Genomic DNA, 22,082 nt, shown 5'->3' with positions numbered 1-22,082 from the left:
TACACACTGGATGTTGTCATAAAGAAAAGTTCATCTAGCTGTTTATTTTCAAACTGTAGGAAAATAAAAGAAACATGGGATCTCCTCTAAAATTAAAATAAAGCTTTGGCCCTTGAAGAGTTCTTGGTTACCCAGCAGGAGTCTGTATTTACTGGATCACTGAAGGGTCAGCTGGGTTATTTCCTGCTTCTGTGCAATTACCTCAATTACCTCTATTCTCACAATAATAGAGACAGAAGATATTCAAGAAGCCACACTGTCACTGCACAAAAACACAATAAAAAGGTGATGTGATCAAACAGGAGTGGCACTGGATACTTTAGTGGAAATAGATTTGTTGCAAGAAAAATACAGAGAATATTATTGTAGTTTATTTTTGATTGATTGATTTTGCTCCAAAAGGAAAATAAAAGCACCATCCCTCCTCTAATGAGCCACGTATTCTCAAGTCAACACTGTGTGACAGACGCTTTTCTTAAAATCTGACTTTTGTCCAGTGGCTTTCAAGAAAAAAAATAGATGCATCTGTCAAGGGGATTATGCAGCATTTTTCAGAATGCAACATTAACTACAGCAAAGACACTGCAAAGGTCCACACCTACAGTAAAGACCGGGATCTGTTGGAAAGTGGTTTTCAGTTTTCAGACAGTCATAAGGCCTATTATCAATTACATACTCTTACTTTCACCTAGAGTAATGTTAAAAAAGACTAGTACATTTTTTTATAGTGACATCATAAAAAAAAATTAATTAAAGAGTATAAAGAATTATGATCTAATCCTGTACAGTATCAATAAAAACATAATTAAAACAGGACCCATATGTGCAGAAATTATTTTAAAAATATATAAGCAATAATTACGTTTGTTCTTCTGTTTGTGCTGCAAATAACTAAGCGTGAACAACAAAACCTGAATTAATTAAATGTTTTATGTAAAAAAAAAGTTAATTATTTAAAAAAACAATGTGCCAGAAAGGTGACTCTGCGCTGTGTAAGTATAGTCACTAGATCCCCGAGTTATGTCAAAGAAAAAATAATTTCCTTCTGATTTGGATGAATCCGGGAAGTATAACTCATATTTAAATGGCTACACAAGAAACGGAGTAATTTCCCAAATTCATGACTCATCTATTGAAGAGAGAACTCCAGTTTGTATACAACTGTTGTCCCAAAGCAACAAAAATTTAGGGCAAGGAGGGAAAATGTAAAATGAATCATTTTAAAACTCATCTAAGAGCATTCAAGTGCAACACATTAGCGCCCTCTGCTGGATCAAGTGTGTCGTTAAAAGTCACCCAAGTAGGTCGAGAGGACTCACGTGAGTAGTCTTTCCAGGTGTAATGGAGGAGGTGACGTTGTAGGTGATTTCGGAGCGATTCTCTGGAAAACTACCGAAACTTACATTCAACTACTTCCCCCAACCCCCGTGTTCGCTGACAAAAAGGTGAAAATCACATGCCCAAATCCCCACATGGGGAATTCAACACACGGTGGGAAAGCTAATGGACACAAATGACTCAACACCTCACTGAGCACTGAGATGTGTTTAATGTGCCCGGAGAAGCAATAATAAGTAAATGTACTGAACTGATGAAAATAACACATAATAGTAGTGAAAATTCCCCCGGCTCAGGTGATCCCGGTGTCACCTTTCATGAGTCACTCACAGCCAAGGCTTTTTCAAGCTCACCACAGACTATCCAGCTATGTGTGAAGTAAATATCTGGATGCGATTGCGGGTAATTTGTATTATAAAAATGCTAAGCAGCTGATTTAAAATAAAAATAAAAACCCATTAATATATCAAGAATTTATGGGTTTCTACTGAATAAATGAGGTTTCTGAAGTTTATTGTTGGACCAAAATAGGCAAGGCAAGGCAAGGCAAGGCAAGTTTATTTATATAGCACAATTCAACAACAAGGTGATTCAAAGTGCTTTACAGAGACATTAAAAACAAAAACAAATAAAAAGCATGATCTAAAATTGATTAAGACAAACAAACAAACAAACAAACAAACAAACAAACAAAACAGTGTTTAAAATCAAAAATGAAAACAGTAGATAAAATCAGAACAGTAGATAAAATCAGAGCAGTAGATAAAGTCAGTAGTTAAAGTAGAATAGGTAAATCAAGTAGTTGTTTCAGCACCAGTGCGCAAAAAATCAAAGTGTTCCAAGCCAAACAGTTTGAGGCCTGAATCAACTTGCATATCTTCTTCATCTAAGCTACAAAATAAATACGTCCCCAATAGAGCGTTTTAATTTTTTTTATCACAGGCAGAAGGAAGAAATTTGAGAGTTGTTGTTCGTGCGAGGCAAACCCCGAGGGCCCCTGAAAGAATTTCTGTGTTGATTTATTAGAGTGAAAAAGATTTCCTAACAGTGGAGGAAGAATGCAGTGATTCATTTAGTATTAAAAAAATGTTCTAATTTAGCAAGTGACACATAAAGAAAATCTGAGATAAATGATTCCCCATTTCCGGACAGGAAAAATCATGGATCCTGTAACTGTGCAGGAATTCATGGATTTAAGTAAACAGATCATAACAACAATGTGTGTATTCACTGCATCACTTAAAGTATATAAGCTTTCATTATAGTCCCTATACTTTATTACTTTAATGAATCACTTTGTATCTTATTGACTGCAGGTTTGAGCATGTGTGTCTTTTCTTAATTTTCCATATAGTGGATAACTCTTTTCTTTCCCGTGGGTGTTTGCCTGAGGAAGATCTGTGGTTGGCTGGCACATAAAAAGTAAAGGGAGCGATGAAGCTTTGTTGACTTTGGTCCACTGCAATGTGGCGAGGAACTTTTAACTCCAGGCTTTTCATCTAGCACCACAATGTGGTCAAATTTCAGTTTGTTCAGTACTCTGGTGGCATTGTGACAGCTCTCTGTAGCAGACGTAGAGTTGCTGGAGTGGCAGTATAGACTATTTAGCCCCGCTCAAACTTTCTTTTTCTCTGACTTCTTTTTCTCTCTTCATATCTTTCTTCCCCAGTTTGCGTCAAGTCTGTACTTGGCAGTGGAAAGCAGGGCATACTCAGCATTCCTAAGGAGTGTCTGAGAGTCAAACAACTCTGACAGGCGGAAGAAGGAAAGAGTCCCTCTCCTTCTTTCTCACATACACACAAAGCCAACTCTAAAAGGCCCTACAGCAGTTATGTGTACATGCAGACTGTCTCTCGGTGTGTATACTTATTACAAGACTTTAGAGGATCAGTGACCTTGCACTTCACAGAGCAGAGGATGTGGGAAACGCCCGTAACAAGCACAGAAGTACTTATATATGACATCACTTTGCCTGACTCACAGCTGGGATAGTCACCGCACCAACTGCCAGCTTGCCATGAAAGCTGAAACACACCCCGGCTACAAGAGATCCGCATGAAACTCGTCGCCATTTTGGGTCACTAGCGGGATTTCACAGTGAGATATAAGCGGTGCTTTGAGCCTAAATGTCAGCGTATGTTACACAGTAACATTTGCCCTTTCTGTCAGGCTAAGACACGCCCCCTTTTTACCGCTACAATGCCTGTTTGGATAGCCATTCAGATTAGGGCGCTTGAAGGAGCGACAGCTGAAATGACCAATCAGAGCCGTGAATTTTGACAGAAAGGGCGGGAGAAGGCGTGCCAAAAAGTCTAGGGTGTCGCCGCGGTGGCTCCCATTCGAAGGCGACGGCGGTCGTCTGTATTTCGGTCTAATCTCTACAGAAAAAAAAAAGCGAAATTACTTGGAACAGACAGCAGATTCGGCGCACTTTCATGTCGTGATTTTTCCCAGTTTCTTCTCGGTCGAGCTTGTCCCAGGGCTCTGGAATGACGGGGTGTGCCGAGAATTTGAATTAGCTCGCCGTTAGTTTGAAGAAAGAGTGAATCGGGGTAGAGTGCGAGAGAGGAGCCATTTTGTCCCGACTGTGTGGGAGAAAAGAAAGAGTGAAAAAGAGGTATCACACAGAAGGAGATCCTGTTTTTGCTCTCATGCTGTAAGGGGGGGTACCACGGTCGGGTTTGGGAATCTAGAACTTCTAGGACGACTCTACAGGCACATTATTTTGGGTGGTGTTTAGCCAACTAGCTTGCCAAAGCTAATCAACAAATCCACAGTTTGTTAACTGTTAACAGCCAAGAGGACAGTTGTTGGTCAGGTTGGCCAAGGAGCTGGCTTTAGACTTCACATAGGCATACTCTAGGGTATCGGTTTTTGTATCTATCGGGGTGAACACAAACTGATTCTTCAATGGCGAAGAAGACGTACGACTTGCTGTTCAAGCTGCTTCTGATCGGCGACTCGGGCGTGGGGAAGACCTGTGTGCTGTTCCGCTTCTCTGACGACGCCTTCAACACAACCTTCATCTCCACCATAGGTAAGAAGATCACGGGCGTTGTAACAGGTGATTTCGTTGACCCTTCTGCATCCGCCGGAGGTAGTGTGACAGCTGTGAGGCTCGTCTGGTCGTACCCTGCAGCTGGAGGCTGTATGCAGGACGGATTTGTTGGTGGCTAGTGTGCTATGAGCATGCAGCAGCTCTCTCTAAGGCCTGTACAGGTTAGCTGGGAAGCTAGTTGTGCAGCCTTTATGAGCTCTTACTAAACCATCACTTGCACATTATTTTCACATGATTGCGACTTTAATAACAAAACGCTATCATTATTTCTTGGTTTGGTTTAACTGGGCAGCAATGATTACAGCCCGTTAAGTCTCCAAATTTGCTGTCAGTTTACTTGACCCAGAGGCTAAGAAGCTAGCAAGGCTAGTAGCACCACAGGGCCGTGCTGCACTAGAAAAAAATCGCCTGTCTATTTAAGTGACAGGTGTTTACTTCTCAGTATCAGCCTATATAGGTTTATTGCACAGTCCTTGTCAGGAATTACACCCTAAAGGCAACAAATGTATGAGTGTTTTGATTTGAAGCAACAAGAAATGCTTGATTGTAAAAGCAAAATTTTACTTGATTATCACAAGTTGAAGGTGTGATTATTCACGGGTTCATGGTTTCATGGGTATCAGAATCAGAAAGACTTTATTTATCCCCAAGCGGCAATTAAGATACAACAGAGCAGCATGACGTTGAAGATAAGGACAGGATTCATGCTTCAGATTGTTGTCCCCGCTAATAGTAATGGAGGTGAAGCTGTTTAATCAACTTGGACATTCTCGTATTGGGAACTTGATTATATCATGTAAGAAATTGACGTTTTAGGTGAAAACTCTGACTATAGTGAATCTAACTGTATAAAAGCAGCTGAAAATTGCAATTTCTTTTTAAAATTAGAAGTGCTTATAGTTTGTATTCTAAATACTTGAGTAAATATACTTATTTACTTTGCTCAAGTGCTCCAGTGAGAACCATAAAGAATTCATCATGATGGCATCATCATCACCCCCCCCCCATCCGTCCTGTTCACGCATGCGCCAAACATCACGCTCACATGAGTCAAGTGTCAAACTATGTCAAGTCCCTGCATGGCCCAAGTAAAGGCTCCATTTACTCCTGTTGCTTAAGATTAGCGATGAGTAATAATGTAATATAAAACGTGCTTTGCTCGACTGCAATGTGCTGGTGTTATGTGCTTGATTCATGGACTGAGCTTTCATCTGAAGCCGTGCTCTTTGTCGCTATATAGCCGAAAGCACACAACTGTAAAGGGAAAATGTATTCTCACTGGCATCCAGGCTAGATTAGATTTGTTCAGCTAGAGCACTGACCTGTCACTCTGTTGTAAATCTTCATGTCACATGTACTCGTTTTATTGTTTTTGTCATTCCTTTAGTTTTGCTTTGACTTGCAGGGTGTTTGTTTTATTACACCCCATGTTGTTTCTCAGCATGCAGTCAGTTAGAACAAGATTTAGGCCTATGTGTTTTATTTGAGTCAAAGCCACCATATCAGATCTGTGTCACTTAAGGGAAGAAATGTGTAGTGTTAGTTGGATGAAGGGGAAAAAGTGGTCCAGACTAACAGGTTCTTCAGCACGTAGAGACCGGTAGTGACCTTTGCTCCTTGCATAGGTGCTTTCCTGGCAAGATGGGTAGTAAGTCAGTACTTTTATGTTTTTAAATCAGCTACCAGTGCTTTATTTGCTTTCTTAAATATATTCTATATACTCTGTGTACTCTCCTCCATGTGAAGCAGCTGAGGATAATGTGTTAAAATGGTGCTGGAGGTATTCACACCTTAAACTCAAGGGATTTTCCTCCAAATTAAAAAAAAAAAAAAAAAAAGATATCATCATCAAAACTAAAAATCAATAGGGTTGGAATGAAAGTACCTTTCAGTTTATTTATGTGGTGTTTCTTTTACTCAAGCATAAAATACATATTTGTTTATCAAATGGCCATAACTAAATGGGAATGTAAATACAGACTTGATGCTTTAACTGTGTGCAGATGTAGTCATCGCCCTTAAAGGTCCCTTTTGAGGCAGGAAACCCCGAAACATACCCAGTTTCTGTGTAGTTCATAAAAACAGAGTAGTGTTATCTGGCACAGCTTCACCTACTTCCAAGGTGCATGGATAAGAACAAAAAGTCAGAATGTGTTGTCCCTCATGAAGGTCAAAGTTCACAAGCCAAAATGCATCAGTCAGATAATAAAGTAGTTCTGTATATTGCAAGTGTTGCTGGAGCTTTAACCTCTCTGTGTAATTACATGGGAACAAACTATGTTGGTTATGAAGGTATTTAAAGTATCAACGTGATCAGTCACAAGTGCTTGAAAAGAAAGTGTTGACAACACTGACTGTGGTCAGTTTAGTTTAGGAAGTGATCGTTTTAGAGTGTTCAGTTTGTTATGATCTGTCAACTTGAAACTTAAGAGGAAATACTTGAAAATCAAAGAACAGAGTCCTCTATAAAACTGCAGCATAGTTCGTGCGCTTGAAAGCTCTTGGCTCGTCTCTTGTCTTTGTTCTACATCTGTATTCAAAACAAAGCCGCATGCAGTGTGATAAGCTGTAAAAATTGTATGTAGAACATGTCATCTTTCTCCAGTCACGTAATCTGTACGTAGAGTGGTGTATATGGTTATCAAAGCAAATCTGTAAAACTATACTTTTAAGATTATTTCAATCAGTACAGTTGATAATGTTCTAGCGAATCATATAATTACAAGATACCAATAACTTGTATGTAAAGGTTAAATACATACTGGATACTGTAAAAATTACTGTATTTTTAAGGTTAGAAACCCAAACATTGTTAAAAAGAAGCTGGTTTTTTTTGTTTTTTTTTTTAAAAGTTGCAGACAAAATGCGGGGGTGGGGTGGGGGGGGGATAAATCAATGCTAAGACAGTTAAAAGAAGACAACAGTAGATAGATACCTTTGTTTTTATTTATTTTAAATAATCTTGTCTTGTCTATGGTGATACATCAAAACTGTGCAGTATAAATGTCTCTGGAATATATATCTATGTAGGCACATTTATACATATCTAATCCAACACAGACTTGCAAATGTTTAAAGAGTAGGTGTGTAACCAAAACAATGGTTCAGTCTGTGCCTCGGGTTTTATAAGGAATGTATGAACAACAAGGAAAACACAATCACTTGAACATGAACAAAAATTAGACTGTATTTGCAATTCACTCATCACCTGAACAATCTGTACTGCTTTCACCAGACTAGTATGCTTCATCAGTTTCACATGGATATCACAGTACAGGAAGCCACAATATTAAATTGTGGATGTTTGTATATGATTTCAATCTCATTTTCAGAACTGTCATGCCTCTAGTCAAGAGGCTAGGTTTGAACATGAAAATGGGGTCCAATGAAACCACTAGCATGTGACAACCCTGCCACAACTGTACAGTCACCTAAGAGTGGTTTGAGGTTGGGGATGAGCTTATCAAGCAGAAATAGTTTTCAGTATTCACTAGAAACTGTCAGTTTCTTGTTCAGTACCAGTGCCACTGTGGCAGACCTGACATGCTAGCTTTACCTGGTGGCTTATGCACCGCACCTAATTTTTGAAGAAGTTTTACACAATTTTTTCCTTTTTTTTTTTTTTTTTTTTTTTCTGCTTGTACAATATCATCTATTCTCACTGCGCCACACATACTTTACCAGCCTGATCTGTGGTTGTCAGTAGTGCATTCTTCTATTTTTGTTGTTTAAGTGGTTGGTGGGAGACAACTTTACATTGGATCCACAGCTTATATCCTACCAGACAGTGGTCAAAAACTATTGAAGGAGCTATTCACCAGGATGTTACTCTCTAGTTTTGGACTTAGCGTTTTGAAGCTTCAGTGTTAGTGTTTTGGCTGCCACCATGTTGTTTTTTTGGAGCCAGGAGTTAAGTTAGTTTGATAGCTCTGTTACCTAACATATCAGCTAATGCCTAGCAAGCTTGGTTGGAAAGCTACATGTGTTAACTGTACCTGTGCAACAGCTCATTAGCACAAAGAAACAAGCTAATTAAATACTAGAATTTGACTTCTCGCGATCTTCGAAAAATAGTGATGTTTATTCTTTTTTTTAAACCGTATCACTACATTAAGCAACAGATAAAATGGCCTTTAATTTGATATAATGCTTACAAGATATGAGATAAGGTTGACAAAAGCTTTTCCAGAGTAGCTTTATATATAACATTCCAGAGAAGCCATAAAATTTCTCTCGGTTACATTTAGGAAATCCTCCACTAAAGGGGCCAGATTTACTAGTTAATAAACACCTAAACTAAAAAGCTGAAAGGAACAAAACTCCCAACGGCAGAAGCAGGACATGAAATGGGAATGTGTTCTTCCTCTGACACAGGACTCATACCATTGGAGACACAGATTCACAGCTGTTTCTCAAAATACCCCCACTGGAAACCCCCCCTGCTCTCTTCCATCACTCATTCCTGCTTCCAGTCCGTCTCTCAGCCCCTCCCTTACACATTACGCTTATTAAGTGAGTGAATATGCATAGTATCGACTGAAATCTTTTTCCATTTGATGAATTTTGCGCGGAAACTGGCAGAAGCAGACAGTGGCTTTCATACTTGTGGAAGGAATGGTTCCTCTGGTATTAAGAAAGAAAGCCGACCATAAACCGCTTGCGTCCAGCTCAACAGTCACATCTCATGGAAAGTGTCATTCTTTACAGGATAGGTATAACTGTTTTTCCACTGATTGGATAAATGATCCGTGATTGCACAATGCGCATAACTTGTTTCTTTCTCTTTTTTTCCCCTTCACAGAGTAAAAAGAGTGAACTTCTGTGTTTACTCTCCTCACTAGTAACACGTCATCCCTGTTGAGGCTGACTTCAAGAGCTTAACTTTTGTTGTGTAGAAAAAGCTCCCTCTTTTACCAGCGTTAAATGCTAGCCTTTCTTTCTGTCCAACTGTATCTTTCTCTCCTTGGGATGTGCATAATATTTCATGACTCAGGTTTTGGCAGGCAGTTTCCTCATTATTCTATAAACTTGCCCCACCTAGAGCACAGCTGTTTCTTGGACTTTTTAACCAACCACAACGTCTGACCAAGAGCAGTACTGACAGCTCAGTATTTAGTAGGAAAACACCACTTGTTGGCTAAAAATGAAACTGATGAATCACCTACCCTTCACATTTAAAGTGTAAGAGGATAATGATCTAGTGTGTTTTACTTTCAAGTGGGAAGTTGATGGTTGAATTGCCTTCTTATGTTTTCTAGCTTTTCCAAAGAGAGAGAAGTTATTGGTTTGAGTCAAAAAATCCCCTACTGTTATTTAGTTCATTATGGTTTTGAAATGCAGAAATCCTACATATGCCCAGGTGAGGTGTTTAACAGTTACCGTAATATCATGAGTCATTGGCTGTTTGTTGTAGTACAGATTTAAAAGGACATAAATAGGTTAAACTAAGCGAAAGAAAAACATGAGGGAAGTTGGCCCCCTGTTTAATAAGTAACCCCTCTACCCTTAACTGTAGCTCTACACCCTTTTTTCCCAAATGATAAAATTCAAATTCCATTGAATGTGAAAAATAAGCTTCAGTAACTTTCCACTGCTTGACAGTTATTTGTAAATCTTGAAAACATCGACATTGGAAAGATTGCACACTGCAGCACCACAAAACTTCTCCCCCGAGTTCAATCTCCAACCAAAAAGGGAAAAAACAACCTTAGGCTGAAACCTCAGATATTACAAAAACACTTAAAGTACTAGTTTAAAAAAAACTCTTATTTCAGACCACCTCAGTTTTACAGTTGTGAGAGTAGTGCCTGAGAGGATGTGAGGGTCCTCCTGGGTTCAAGTGATGTAAATTTGATAATCAAAGCAAAAATATGGTTCAGTTTTTACTTAACTATGGACTTTGGTAGCAGTGCATTCATCTTATATTTTAGTTTTTAATGGTGAATGGCAAATATCCTGTGGGTGTTAGTATTAGTAGCCCAAAGGTGACAATTAAACAAACAAAACAGAAAATATAATGTTTTAAGATGAGAAACGGTACCAGTAAGTACAGTTATTCCACATACTGTTAAAGCAATATGATGAGCCTGTGTTTGCTTACTTATCATAAATTTGTAGAAATTTTCTGTTTCTATTTTAAAATGCAAAATGTAAAAAAAACAACCCTGGTGACTGTCCTTTGAGGGGAAGCCCGAAACCTTTTTGGGGTGCACCAGAGTACAAGTTCAGTATTTACTGGCTCATACGGTCTAGTGCGCTTTAGTCGTAGTAGCTTTTATTTTTCAACCTTGTAAGGACCAAATGCACTACAAGGTGCAACCTATATATACATTGTCAAAATGTTTATTATATCTATTTTTAAAAAAATACTCACAGCTGTCTGAAAACAAGTATAATTTTGACCTCAGTGACCCGGTTTGTGTGCACCCGTTGTTGCCCAGCTGCTGATCACAGCTGTCTGCTGAGAATGACACTGCAGAATCAGGAAGAGATAATGCTATTGTTTCTATGATGGCAACAGTTGTCAGTCACGTCCCATTTCTCTCTGCTGAATGTGTTTTTGTGGCCATTGCTCAACCGCTGTCGTTGATTTATCTGTTTCTGACCTTCACTTTCTCTTTGTCACAGTGCTGGAGCCATTTATCCATTCATCTCTCTTCTTATTCACGATGGCTGATGTTCTACAAGTGATGGATATTGTTTAAGCTGACATGTTTGTTTTTTGTTTTGCAGGAATAGACTTCAAGATCAAAACTGTTGAATTACAAGGAAAGAAGATAAAACTACAGATCTGGTGAGTCAATTATAGATGTGAGTTTTTGTTTGCATGCCAGTGTTGTGCAGATGCGGAAAACACACCAAGCTTGTGAGAATCGTGTTTCAGCGTTGCCTCTTTTGTGAATAGTTATGTCATGATGAAACATCTGTTTGACATACCTCCCTTAAGCACTGAAATATGCAGGAACAGGAAATGATCATCAGTCCATTAGGTCTGCTGTAGGGTTATTGTTGTCCATACCAGAAGAGTTATTATTTCTTCTTTCTTTTTTTCCCCCCACATGAGTAGCGCCCATTGAGTAAGGCCCAAATGCTTAAGGAATGCATAAATCTTCATATTTTGGAGCCTTTAATTGGTTAAGTTTGGCAATTGTAAAATTGATTAGATTTGAATTACAAATTGTCTCTAAGTATTACAGAGAGAAACAGGATGAATTAAAAGAAAAAATGCATTTGTACAGCAGATTGTCCATAGTATAACAGTATTGATTTGTATTTGGTCTAATTCGTATGAGTCTATAGGATGAAAGCATTTGGGATTGGTTAAAAAAACAATTTTCCTGTGGAATCCTTTTCTGACTTGGTAATTTAAAAAAAAAAATCCCATAATTAGCTTAATTTGCAGATTTGAAGTTGTTGGTGAATCAAGTAAAAGTAATGAAGATAAAAAATGATTCATGTAAGAGAAAGGCATTATTTGTGCTTGTGTAATGAACAGAGGTGCAACTAAAGGTTTGGGTAGGCCAGTTGAGGCAGTCTTTTTGGGAATGACAGTTCAAGAAGAAATGAAATATAGTAACCAGAATAAAAAGATATAAGACATAAGCAGTTTGGTTTGAAGCTACAAGATGACAAGGAGCCAGTTATTTAAAGGTGACTGATAATGGTGAATGATATGGACATTTTTTTTTTTTATAGTAACATTAAAAAGAAATTAATCAGAGCTTTGTGATGCATAACCTGAAGTAGAAAACATGATATCTACAAAGGTACAAATACATTTTAGCACGATACAAGAAGACCGTTTCTGGTCAAATCCTTTCAGGTCAATACAGAAACTGTAACGGATACTCTGCTTCTCTGAATACAGTCCGTTCATTCAAGGATAATCTTTTCATGTTATCTCACAGACAGACACCTGCACATCCACACCCACTGTTACTCTAGAAAACAAGCACAATGGACAAAAAGGTTATTTTGTGTAACTCAGCTTAGGTTCTTGGGATCTTGCAATTGGGAAATTTCTGAAGTTGAAATCTAGTGTCTGGAAATGTAAGTTAAACAGCTGAAATATTAAAAACAAACTATAATAAAAAAAGCTCAAATAATTGAGGTAGCACAGAGAAATTTGATTTGTCACTGGAAGGTGAAAATCTAATTGAATAAAACAATAAATACAGTACTGAATAGGGGACAAACAATAGTGGGCAAATAATTAATAAAGAAGTTAATTACTGTCAAATTAATGATTGTACTTTGTATTCTTAAACTCAGTGGTCAAAGACATTACTTTATTCATTGTCAGGATATGTTTTCATTTCTTGAGGAAAGCTTTTGCCCAAAGAAAGCATTAGAAGGACAATTGAAGAGTAAAAATATGTCTTTCATTATTAAAATGCATCAATTTACTTTTTGGTATTTGGTTGTTAATAAGTGGATAGCGATGCGTGAGTATGAACTTATGAAAGATATCTTGCAAGACTTTAATAACTTGCACATGCATAAAATTTGTGTTTGCCCGCAGCCATGAATTTAATATGATTAACATCAGATCACGTGCATTTCAGTCTCAGATCAGATTTTCCCCTCATCCTGTCCAAGGACATTGTGTCTTGATTAACAGTCGTATCTAGTTAAACAGCCTCTTTAAGTGTAGGTCTGATTTGCCTTTGGTGTGCCTGGTGCTCCTGGGCTTCCTCTCTTTCCCTTGTCAGCGGTGATAGATGGATGTTGGCAGAGTTTCCACAGAAAGCAAGAAGTGACTGCTGAGGCTGATGCTAGTGCAGACATGCAAGGAAACCTGCAGTGGATTTAAATGTATTTGTACCTGGGTCAACCAGCCTGCTATGGCTTTGCAGTTGTTGGTTTTTTTCCAAGCAGTGTTAAAATTAAATAACATTGTTCCTGCAGGCCTTAAAGCAGTATCTTTTTTTTCCTTTTTTCTTTTTTTTCTTTTTCTTTTTTGCCTCTGCGTAGAGTCTGAAGTGTGCATTAACTAAATATTTTATCATCTATGTCAGCCTCTGTTGGTGACCAAAAGAATAGCATCACAAAAGCAGGTTCACATGTCTGGCACTCCTTCCACTGAACTGTAACTGGGACAAATAATGAAGTGTTTACAGTTAAGAAGACTGACATAAATAAGTGGCACTAATTCATTTTTAATGCTACATAATAAAGTGAAAATTATCTTTAATCACTTTATATGTGGGGCTTTCTTCAAATCGTATTCAACTAAATGTTTAAATATTCACTTGTTGTTTTGTTTGACTCTGCTGCGTTTATGAGCTGAGCAGCAAGCATACATTAAAATATTCCTTTAGCTTAAAACAGTGAAATTTATATTACTGGCTGATGTGGAATAACTTTTGCCTCTTATGTTGATGAAACACAGCTGTTGCAGATGGTTTGCTAGATGAGAGGCTGCTTCTTCCTCACACTTGAACTTTTTTTAATGGTTTAAATTGCTGTCATGTTTTTAATTTAGTCTAGCTCATAATGCAGTAACCTCAATGGTTTGGATCATACTGTTTCAGTTTTGCATTTAGGACCTTTACATTTGTATGGCAGCAATGAGGTATTCAACATTTTAGATAGCTGCTGTTCTAAATTGTAGGCATATCTACAAACTTTATGGCTGATTATTTTAACTTAATCACTAAGAAACTTCTCACACACACAGATGCATACATAGAGAGAGTCTGGTCTCAATGGTTCCCACAACAGACTGACTGATGTCACTGCAAAAATCATAATTACTGTTTTGGTCAAAATTGACATAACAATGAATTAACTTTTCAAATGTTATACAACTTTTATTTTTAGTTTTTTTTTAGTTTTTATCAAAAAATTGCTCAAAGTGTCACTCTTCCTCTTAGGGTTCAGCTTCTCTTAACTAAGAGATTAATGCCTTAATTGTCTTTAATCATCTTATTTGCAGGGATTTTCTCAAATCAGCTTCCTCAATCTAACAGCAACTCAAAGAATGAGTCTTAGTTGAGTTTGGACTCTTCAGAGTTATTTGCTTATTTACTCTTCTGTTTTGAACAAAGCATTTGTAGCTGATAAACGTGTGAAATCTCAGCGTATTATGAAGAAATTTAAGCAATCTTTTGGTCAAATTTTATTTCTGAAGCACCTTTCATGCAGGTCACTGCAGTTCAAAGACCAAATAAAAATAATAAAGCAAAGAATAATGCAAGCCCAAGAAAACGCATGCAAATAAAAACATCTGCTCTGTGCAGGGACACAGCAGGGCAGGAACGGTTCCACACCATCACCACCTCCTACTACAGAGGAGCCATGGGCATCATGCTGGTCTATGACATCACCAACGCCAAGAGCTTCGAAAACATCAGCAAATGGCTGCGCAACATTGATGAGGTGAGGCAAATAAACACCAACACAAAGTATCCAGACTCGGCACCCAGATCATCGGATGGTAACATTTTTATTTTTATGGAATGAATCGTTGAGACTCATTTTGCATTTACTTGTTTTTGTCTTTGGGACAAAAACATGGCGATAAACACTTCACGGGAATGCGGCCAACATGACTAACGTCCTAGCTAAACTGTGTGCAGCGAGCTGTGGAACAGGAGTGTGTGACTAAAATGAATCAGATGAGCCAGATGTCTGTATGCATCTGTCTCACTGCAGAAGTAGTTGTACAGTTTTACCAAACAGTACCACAAACAGTCTGACACGACAAGGGCGGGTTTACTTGTTTCAGCCTGTTTTTAACATTATAAAAGTTGAGTAACAGTGAATACATTTAAGGTGAGACAGCTGTAACGTCTTGTTAAGACCACTGGCTGAATAAAAGTTGTCTGTATCTGCTGTGAAACCCCAAGCTGAGCATTGCCAATGCCATGTTGGTGTTTTGAAACCTGACATGCTGTTACTGAGGTCACAGAGAAGAGGAGCTGAGGGCTATTTTTCCTATAAACTTCTATGTAACCTGAAGTGCTGTTGGAACCACAGGAGTTTCCACCTGCTGGTATTAGAAAGACTGCAGTATTTCAGCAGTCTGGTTTTTCGGATCTTGATGTTGTGTCCGTCTTTTATGCCGTCTATGGTTAACGGTCTGATTATGGCCTGACTCAGATGACGTAGGGTGTTGCTTTGTGCTGGGAACACAAACTGGAATCGGGTGCTTGTTTTGTCATGTAGTGGTTTTTGTGGCGATCACAAGCTTACGCCTCATTCCCAGTGACCTTCTCACATGTTGTGATGTCATTTTTTTTTTTTTTAAAGGAAATGGCCACAAGTAGCATAATGGACAGACTTTTGTTAACTACTAATGAAAATGGAGGCTCTTTGCCTTAATCATTTACAGAGGAGTTGTGCTGAGGATTATCATGGCCCGAAGAGGGGGTGATTATGGGAAGGTGGAGGGAGACTGTAACCTAAACTGTGCAAAAGCTTACAAAAGAATAGTTTTTTAGAATATGAGTATTGTGAACATGTTGTTCGTATTTAAATTTTTTAAGTATCACATTGTGAGCCAAGACAAAGCCTGATCAGGTGCATCCAACTTTAATCCAGCCCCTTCAGGATCTTTTACAGTGGTGTTAAAATATTAGAATTTATTTTGTTTAAATTTCGCTTGTTTATTATTGAATCTGCAGTGCTGTGTTTTGTCAGTATAAACAGCATTCTTCTTGGGTCAGAAAAAGGACTTTGTTTGTGCATCTGTGTTTTATCAGAATAGATGAAGCCACAAAGATGAGACCTAATGTACACTGATCAGCCACAACATTAAAACCACTGACGTATGAATGGAGTTAAATATTCTGCTTGGATGTGGTTGTAACTTTGACACAAACCAAGCCAACTAAACATGGTTGTGGTTCTAAAGACATGCCCCCACAAGCCTCCCACGGGCACTTGCACTGCAAGACCTCTTCAGAAACCACACAAGGAACACGAGACGGCGCCACAGGTGAACATCCAGCCTACAAAGGCCAAAGATCCTAGACTGTTATATCATCTGTAGGGTGACACCTGATTGAGCCTGATCCACAGAGGTCCCACTGGCAAACCCAGAAGAACTAAAGGATACCAGTCCGAGTTCAACCGTGTCCACACCTTGCCACATCTTAACTATTTTTCTAGCAAAGAAAGTAACCAGTATTATGCAGCTGGTTTTAATGTTGTGGCTGCTTAGTATTTGAAATGTCAGGTTAGTTGGAGACAGAGGTCAGAGACTGTTGCAAAGTTCAGTGATTATAAGCCAAGCTGCAACATATGGTAACTTTGTCTTCTCGGTGTGCCTCCGCCCTTTCATTATTTTTTTTTTAATGTCTCTTCCGCTGTCTTTAGTATTGAATACATCTTCTGTCTCACATGATCTCAGTAGTGATTATTGCATTACACGAGTAATCCTGAGGATTCATTCCAGATCAGATTAGACCTGAGAAGTTAATATGACTGTTTGGATATTGGATGTCTCGTGTTAGCTGTCTGCATTATTTTCTGGTGCAATAACACGCTGTAGGTGTTTGAATTTAAGCCAAATGGATTAGGTGAGGCTGTGTCTCGTATAATTTTTCTCACCCTTGCCTTTAGAACCTTGAATTTGGTCAGAGGAAGGAAACGTGATGCATTTCCTGCCTGTAGTAGCTCTGCCTTTCTTATGTCTATAGAAGTTCATACACTACTAATAATATCTCAAACTTCAAAAGGGTTTTTAGAGACCACTTATGTTTTACTTGGTTTTCTCTGAGTATGTTCTGGACATGTCCTTTTGCAAAAATGAAATGCCCCTTATTCTGGAAAATAACTCATTTGTCCAGTCGCTCTACCTACTGGTGGTAATTAGACACCACTAGAAATTGGTTCTTTTAGAAAAGAGCCTGAATCATGGGCTCAATTGGCCAGCTTGGATTATCTAAGCAATAAATCCTTTAAAAAGCTTAATGTAGATGAAGTTTGACTGTTTGGCAAATGTGATCTAATAATCTCCTCATTTTTGTGTTTTATTTTTTTTCAGCATGCAAATGAGGACGTTGAGAGAATGCTGCTAGGCAACAAGTGTGACATGGAGGACAAGAGGGTCGTACCAAAAGCCAAGGGAGAGCAGGTGAGGTGGTGCGGTCCTGTGCAGCTATGAAGGGCCATTCGTCAATGAGGTCCTGCGTCCTGATTGGTTAATTCGTTGCTGCAGCCTTGCACTTTGAGTTTGCAGCCACTCATAAAGTCTTCTGCAGTTAATTACGACTCATTTGTGCCTGTCTGACATTTCCATGAGGTTACTTTCTGCTGAATCACCAGTAAATAGGAGTTAAATGCCCTGCTAGAACAGGTGACAGTAGCTTTGTTTGTTTATTTACAGCTCAAACGTTCCACTAAAATCTGTACAGAGCTTCTATTTGTCTTTCTGCACAAACTGAGCTTGTTTCCATTGTTTAACATTTTTAGTAATAATAACTAACAGTGGAGAGATGAACTAAAAGGAAAGAAATGAGATGCTTTATTTTCTCATGAACTGCAGTTAAGGTTCCCTTGTGGAAAGACAAAGAAACACAAACCTAGTTTTCTCGCAGTTCAAACGCGAAAGATTGACTTATTTGTACTAAGTAGGGCTGGGCCATATTATACCGTTCACGGTAATACCGTTATAATGTTAGGCAACGATAGGAAAATGAAATATCGCGATAGAATATGAGTAAAACACGCATGCGCAGTGCCTTTGTTTTCATACGCACATGGCCGATTGTTGAGTGAAACAGATGAGCCAGAATTGGTTTGTAAAAATGGTGCAACTTCAGTGATGAGGAACTGGTTTAGTGTTTGTCCGTCAGATACACGACAAAGCACATTTTTTTGCAGAACATGCAAGCGGGCCGTCGTTATTGCCGTGTTTGTCGGACTAAGATGCTCTTAAATCTGGGAGTAATCTGGGTCCTAAACTCCGTATCCTTCAGGTCAAACGAACACTGCAGCATCACTGAGAGTTAAAAACTGTCTAAATTCTTTCATCTTTAATAAAACGATCAGCATTACTGCTTTACCAGGTGTAACTATGAAGTTTAACTTCCAGGCATCCATGAAAACAGAATTTATTACACTAACACTTTTCCACTTATAAAAGTTAACGTTAAGGTTCCTGATAGTTAGAGACAAATGCAATCGCATGGCAGGATGCTGTAAACGGACCAAACTTCAGTCAGGAGAACAACTGAGATAATCCATCCACAATATGAGGTTAGTCATTAATATACTGTTACAACATGGGAATAGAGCAGTTGTGATAGAATACAGCATTAATGAATCAATGGTACAGAAGTGGAGGAATCAAAAAGAATGAGTTGAGTAACGTTTGATTTATCTGACTGCTTTGTTTCGCTTAATGTGCCTTATAATCCCGTGCACTTTATGGTCCGAAAAGTACGTACTGCACACTGCAGTTTAATGTTGCAAAGCACCCCTTTTTAACTTCAGTGGGTATTATACATGGTTATGCTCAGGATATGTCAGACCATTTCTACTGGAAATGCCTTTTGGTTAAACTTTCAGCAAGGAATTTGCATTTGCACTGTTAAATTTTTATATAGCTTTAATGCACATAAAAACCAGCTTCTTGTTTAAGTGAAAATAAATGGAAGGTTGTCTTTTTGCGCTAGTAATGTTGTGGAGTTGTATTTTGTCTCGCATCAATTATATCGTCAGTTATATCGTTATCGCAAATTTTCAAATATATATCGTGATAAATATTTTTGGCCATATCGCCCTGCTCTAGTACTAAGTAGATAAGTAAGCCATTGAAACTATTGTGAAATTTCGTTTAGCTTCCAAACATGAGACTAAAGCTGTAGGTAAATAAATATAATGTTCAGTTGCATTCATTCTTTAAACAGAAAATTGTTATTGAATATGAAAAAAAACAAAAAAACAAAACCCCTCAATGACCTGATATACTTAGTATAACAGCTTTGTATCTACACTTATTTTAACTGCCGGTATGCCATCACTTCACTGGTGGGAAATCCATAAAATTGTAACTTTTTTCCAGTAGAAAATAAATCTGTCCATGTGTCCATTGTTCTTAACTTCTTACTTTCTGACAGATACCACCTGTATCATGTAAAAGTCTGAAACTTTTAATAGCCACAATTAAACATTTTTAGACAGTAAAAATAAATAATTACAACCGAACTGTAACAAAATTGATCTAAAAGGAAAAATAAAATAAAAACTATAGCAGCTCAGGGGACACACGCTCAGAGTTAAACCCACATTTTGCCTTTGTGAGCGGTACTTGGATGTCTGTTAGTTTGGCAGTTGGATATCGAGTTGATTTAGAGTTTAGTTTCTGGATTTAATGTTCAGAGTTCAGCCCAAGTTCATCCTTAACAGAGCTCTAATCGGCCAGAACGAGTGGAAACACCTGTGTGAGACTGCAGGGCCTTTAACAGATTTGGTTTAAAGTACCAAAGCAAACTGGTAGTGACAATATCAGCGCGCGCGCACACACACAGTTCCACTCAGGCAGGTGTGTGTGTGATACTTGATCTCTGTTCTCCTCAGGAGATCAGCAGCTTTATTTTTGGACTGGACCACATGCACAGTTTCTGACTGGGTTTGCTTTCTTCCCCACAGATTGCGAGGGAGCATGGCATTAGGTTTTTTGAGACGAGCGCTAAGGCCAACATCAACATCGAGAAGGCTTTCCTCACGTTAGCAGAAGACATCCTCAGAAAGGTGTGTGCTCCATGTCTCATGTGGAACATGTGTTCAGTAATTTATTTATGTTTTTATTTTATTTTTTTTCTGCCGAGATGTCACCCAGTATTGAAACCTGGGTGGTTTGAACCCAAATATGACTATTATTATTTGTGAATACAGTGACGTTTATTTAAAATATGTGCGGCAGTGCTTTGTTTCTCCCCCTTTTTCCCCCCCTTTTTTTTCTTTCTTTAATAATCCCAAGCCCCTAAAACTACTCATTCATAGCTGTCATTCTCACCCTTTCTTTATTCATACTGAAGCTAAATTTTGTTTGTGGAGTTTAAACAACAAACAATGTCTAGATTCCCACCTGTAGATTAAGATTATCTGTAACCGGTGTCAGGGGAAACAAAGCCCAGCTATTTTAAGGCCTGGACCAGCTAAGATTTCAAAGAGCTGCTGTATTAATAAAGTTTAGGCTGTTTGAAGCCAGGAAAGAAAGCTGGCAAAAATGCTGACTGTGTAAGAGAACAGACTTATCAATTTCACAGGGTTTTGTTTTTTTTTTTTTTGTTTTTTTTTAAGAAGACAGGGAAAAATCTGATGGATTATATTCCAGCATTTAATTAAATTAATGTTTCAAAGACAGTTTTGGCTTTTATCCCCCTTGAATGAAAGGCTGATCCTGATAGGTCTCAGTGTTTGTTTGATTTTTGGAAACTGGGGAAGCATCTGAACCAGGAAATGGTTAATGATGTCAGCCTTAGCAGGGAGCGATTGTGGACATGAACCAGAATGGTTGCTTCACATTTTCCTGGTGCATATTTAATAAGATGTTTTTTGTGTGTGTGTGTGTGTGTCTGTGTGTTTGTTTTTTTTGTTGTTGTTTTTCTTTGACAGACGCCTGTAAAAGAGCCCAACAGTGAAAACGTCGACATCAGCAGCGGAGGAGGAGTCACAGGCTGGAAGAGCAAGTGCTGCAGTTGAACAACTCCTCTGTTTCAGTCACACTAACGCACACAAACACACTCAGACACACACTCTCTCTCTCTCTCTCTCTCTCTCTCTCTCCCTCTCTCACTGCTAACTCTAACTTGCCCTCTAACCTGTCTCATGAGTTTTCTTGCACACTGACACTCTGTCTCTTTATCAGAATAAAAACAATAAACCACTTCATATGTCTAATCCCCTTGTTCCCACTTCTGCACCCAACTATGTTCCTCCACTCTGCATCTAATGATCATTTTTATTTCTGATAAAAAGAGAAATCCAGTCACGTTTCTTGTCATTTGTTTTAAAGTTTAAGTAAAAAAAAAAAAAAAAAAAGGAAAAAAATGTGTGGAAAAGACAAGCTCATATTTTTAATATTTCCTTTGCACAGGCTCACCTGGTTGGACACCCTCACACCCCTCCCCCTTTAACCCCACCCACCCACAGCACTCACCTTCAGTCAGAGGAAATCAAAGTTAAAACGAGATAAAAAAGTAGGATTAACATTTTGTACATTTAGTGAGGTTTCTGTTGTCTAACCGTATTTGGTCATTTACAATTTGTTACCAAGTGACAGAGGCGTGGCTAGCTCCTTTTGTATGTGGGGGTTTATTTTGTCCTGTGCCTTATATGGAAGACAGGGGCGGGGCTGTGTGGTGGGCGGAGCCACATTCATTTAATGAAATTACAGTTTAATAATGTGTCGGTTCAGGCTCTCTTCATGAAGACACCGAACTGAAGCTGAAGCGTTTGAATTTCTCCTCCAGCCAAAAGAACGGCATTATACAGTATGTCCTGTTTGTTGATGTTTTATTTTATCTGTATGATTTATTTCACTTTTTATTTCTGTTTGTTTTTGTTTTGTTTTGTTTTTCTTCCTGCATGCAGATTTCTTTGGGTTGGAAACGTTTCTGTAACGTTGTGTAACTTTTGCCACTGGGTAACTGTGGGCGGGAGGTACAGAAATTTTCTTTGGAAATTCAAACAATTTTGCAGATCCATTAAAAAATAAGCTTGTTTAAGTTAA

At 38.4% G+C, this 22,082-nt stretch overlaps 1 protein-coding gene across 1 annotated transcript; it reads left to right on the top strand.

Annotated features, from left to right (window-relative positions):
* Window positions 1-3,649: 3,649 nt before the first annotated feature.
* rab10 (RAB10, member RAS oncogene family) lies at window positions 3,650-22,082 on the top strand. Its single transcript, XM_003446247.5, has 6 exons — window positions 3,650-4,375; window positions 11,129-11,189; window positions 14,638-14,776; window positions 17,388-17,477; window positions 19,997-20,098; window positions 20,966-22,082. Exons 1-6 carry the CDS (start codon window positions 4,249-4,251, stop codon window positions 21,050-21,052), a joined length of 606 nt encoding a protein of 201 aa, XP_003446295.1. The 5' UTR covers window positions 3,650-4,248; the 3' UTR covers window positions 21,053-22,082.

This window comes from Oreochromis niloticus, linkage group LG15 (genome assembly GCF_001858045.2).
Source record: "Oreochromis niloticus isolate F11D_XX linkage group LG15, O_niloticus_UMD_NMBU, whole genome shotgun sequence".
Taxonomy (NCBI): Eukaryota; Metazoa; Chordata; class Actinopteri; order Cichliformes; family Cichlidae; genus Oreochromis; species Oreochromis niloticus.
Note: the sequence above shows the minus strand (reverse complement) of the source record. Positions and strands in the feature narration are given on the sequence as shown.